The 2500-nt window shown below is 55.9% G+C and overlaps 1 protein-coding gene across 1 annotated transcript in view; it reads left to right on the forward strand.

Moving 5' to 3' along the window:
- The first annotated feature begins 529 nt into the window (after positions 1–529).
- The window catches only part of LOC138861219 (aggrecan core protein-like), a 2522-nt gene continuing 551 nt past the window's right edge, over positions 530–2500 (forward strand). Inside the window, exons 1-5 of the mRNA XM_070120130.1 lie at positions 530–657; positions 750–998; positions 1312–1509; positions 1625–1739; positions 1920–2128. Coding sequence (XP_069976231.1) covers positions 530–657; positions 750–998; positions 1312–1509; positions 1625–1739; positions 1920–2128 — 899 coding nt within the window. The remainder of the gene's footprint in view (positions 658–749; positions 999–1311; positions 1510–1624; positions 1740–1919; positions 2129–2500) is intronic.

A 2500-nucleotide genomic window follows, 5' to 3' on the forward strand; every position in this document is an offset into this window, starting at 1 on the left:
AAGGGCCTCACAAAAAGCTCTGATCCCTACACTCGACCCTTCAGCACCACAGGACAGGAGATCCCCCTGGGTGGGCTGAACTTGGAGTTTTGGTGTGGTAAACGCTCTGCACCCCAATCCTGCTACAAGGGGGGTGTGATCACGTCACCGCAGCCCAGGCGAATGTTGGAAATCAACGTTTCCCGCAGGCCCAGGCTGCACCAGGAAATCAGAAAGAGAGGGCAAGAGTAAGACACCGAAAAGACGCCCTTGGTGCGTGGCCACAAACTATGTCCAGGACCAGAGGGTCCAGACCTGGTTTGAAACCTCGCTCTCCAAGGGAGCGGTAGTGGGGCACTTACTACAAGAGAAGGCCTGGCCAATTGTCGCGGCGAACCACGAGAAATTGGCGGAGCTCTCTGTGTAGTTTGTTGTCAAATAATATCGTAATCAAGCTCAAGTCTGGAGGCTTTAGCTCTGGAGAATCACGCCAAGTGAGTGACAATAATGCCTCGCCAATTGGGTGATCTCTCCCTGCACACCACAGGAGATGGGAACCCGGCTTGTGCCGACGAATGTCGCTCACTGCACTGACCTCTGTCCAGGGGCGGGGCTCGGGTCAGCTCCTCCCCAGGTGTCAGGTGTCAGGTCAGCTCCTCCCCAGGTGTCAGGGTTCAGGTCAGCTCCTCCCCAGGTGTCAGGTCAGCTCCTCCCCTGGTGTCAGGTCAGCTCCTCCCCAGGTGTCAGGGTTCAGGTCAGCTCCTCCCCAGGTGTCAGGTCAGCTCCTCCCCTGGTGTCAGGTCAGCTCCTCCCCTGGTGTCAGGTCAGCTCCTTCCCAGGTGTCAGGGTTCAGGTCAGCTCCTCCCCAGGTGTCAGGTCAGCTCCTTCCCAGGTGTCAGGGTTCAGGTCAGCTCCTCCCCAGGTGTCAGGGTTCAGGTCAGCTCCTCCCCAGGTGTCAGGTCAGCTCCTCCCCAGGTGTCAGGGTTCAGGTCAGATCCTCCCCAGGTGTCAGGTGTCAGGTCAGCTTCTCCCCTGGTGTCAGGTCAGCTCCTCCCCTAGTGTCAGGTCAGCTCCTCCCTAGGTGTCAGGTCAGCTCCTCCCCTGGTGTCAGGTCAGCTCCTCCCTAGGTACCAGGTCAGCTCCTCCCCAGGTGTCAGGGTTCAGGTCAGCTCCTCCCCAGGTGTCAGGTCAGCTCCTCCCCTGGTGTCAGGTCAGCTCCTCCCCAGGTGTCAGGTCAGCTCCTCCCCAGGTGTCAGGTCAGCTCCTCCCCTGGTGTCAGGTGTCAGGTCAGCTCCTCCCCTGGTGTCAGGTCAGCTCCTCCCCAGGTGTCAGGTCAGCTCCTCCCCAGGTGTCAGGTCAGCTCCTCCCCAGATGTCAGGTCAGCTCCTCCCCAGGTGTCAAATCAGCTCATCCCCAGGTGTCAGGTGTCAGGTCAGCTCCTCCCCTGGTGTCAGGGTTCAGGTCGGCTCCTCCCCAGGTGTCAGGTCAGCTCATCCCCAGGTGTCAGGTCAGCTCCTCCCCAGGTGTCAGGTCAGCTCCTCCCCAGGTGTCAGGTCAGCTCCTCCCCAGGTGTCAGGGTTCAGGTCAGCTCCTCCCCAGGTGTCAGGTCAGCTCCTCCCCTGGTGTCAAATCAGCTCCTCCCCAGGTGTCAGGTCAGCTCCTCCCCAGGTGTCAGGATTCAGGTCGGCTCCTCCCCAGGTGTCAGGTCAGCTCCTCCCCTGGTGTCAGGGTTCAGGTCAGCTCCTCCCCAGGTGTCAGGTGTCAGGTCAGCTCCTCCCCTGGTGTCAGGTCAGCTCCTCCCCAGGTGTCAGGTGTCAGGTCAGCTCCTCCCCTGGTGTCAGGTCAGCTCCTCCCCAGGTGTCAGGTCAGCTCCTCCCCAGGTGTCAGGTCAGCTCCTCCCCAGGTGTCAGGTGTTAGGTCAGCTCCTCCCCAGGTGTCAGGTCAGCTCCTCCCCTGGTGTCAGGTCAGCTCCTCCCCTGGTGTCAGGTGTCAAGTCAGCTCCTCCCCTGGTGTCAGGTGTCAGGTCAGCTCCTCCCCAGGTGTCAGGGTTCAGGTCAGCTCCTCCCCAGGTGTCAGCAAGAATTACGACATGGAAACCGAATATGAAAGTGCAAAATCGAAAGGACATGTGCAAAGTGGCTCCCATAAGGTAAGTGACATGATAAGTGATATATGTGATATAAGTGACATGATAGGTGATATGGCATGTTATGTGATATGACATGATATAATAAGTGATATATTACATGATAAGTGATATGACATGACATAAGTGATATGACATGACATGATAAGTGATATATGACATGTGATATATGACATGACATAAGTGATATATGACATGATAAGTAATATGACATGATATAAGTGATATGACATGACATGAAATAAGTGATATGACCTGACATGACAAGTGATATGACATGACATGATAAGCAATATGACATGACAGTAAGTGATATGACATGACAATAAGTGATATGACATGACAATAAGTGATATGACATGACAAGTGATATGA

Source organism: Penaeus vannamei, unplaced genomic scaffold (genome assembly GCF_042767895.1).
Source record: "Penaeus vannamei isolate JL-2024 unplaced genomic scaffold, ASM4276789v1 unanchor3031, whole genome shotgun sequence".
NCBI classification, from domain to species: domain Eukaryota; kingdom Metazoa; phylum Arthropoda; class Malacostraca; order Decapoda; family Penaeidae; genus Penaeus; species Penaeus vannamei.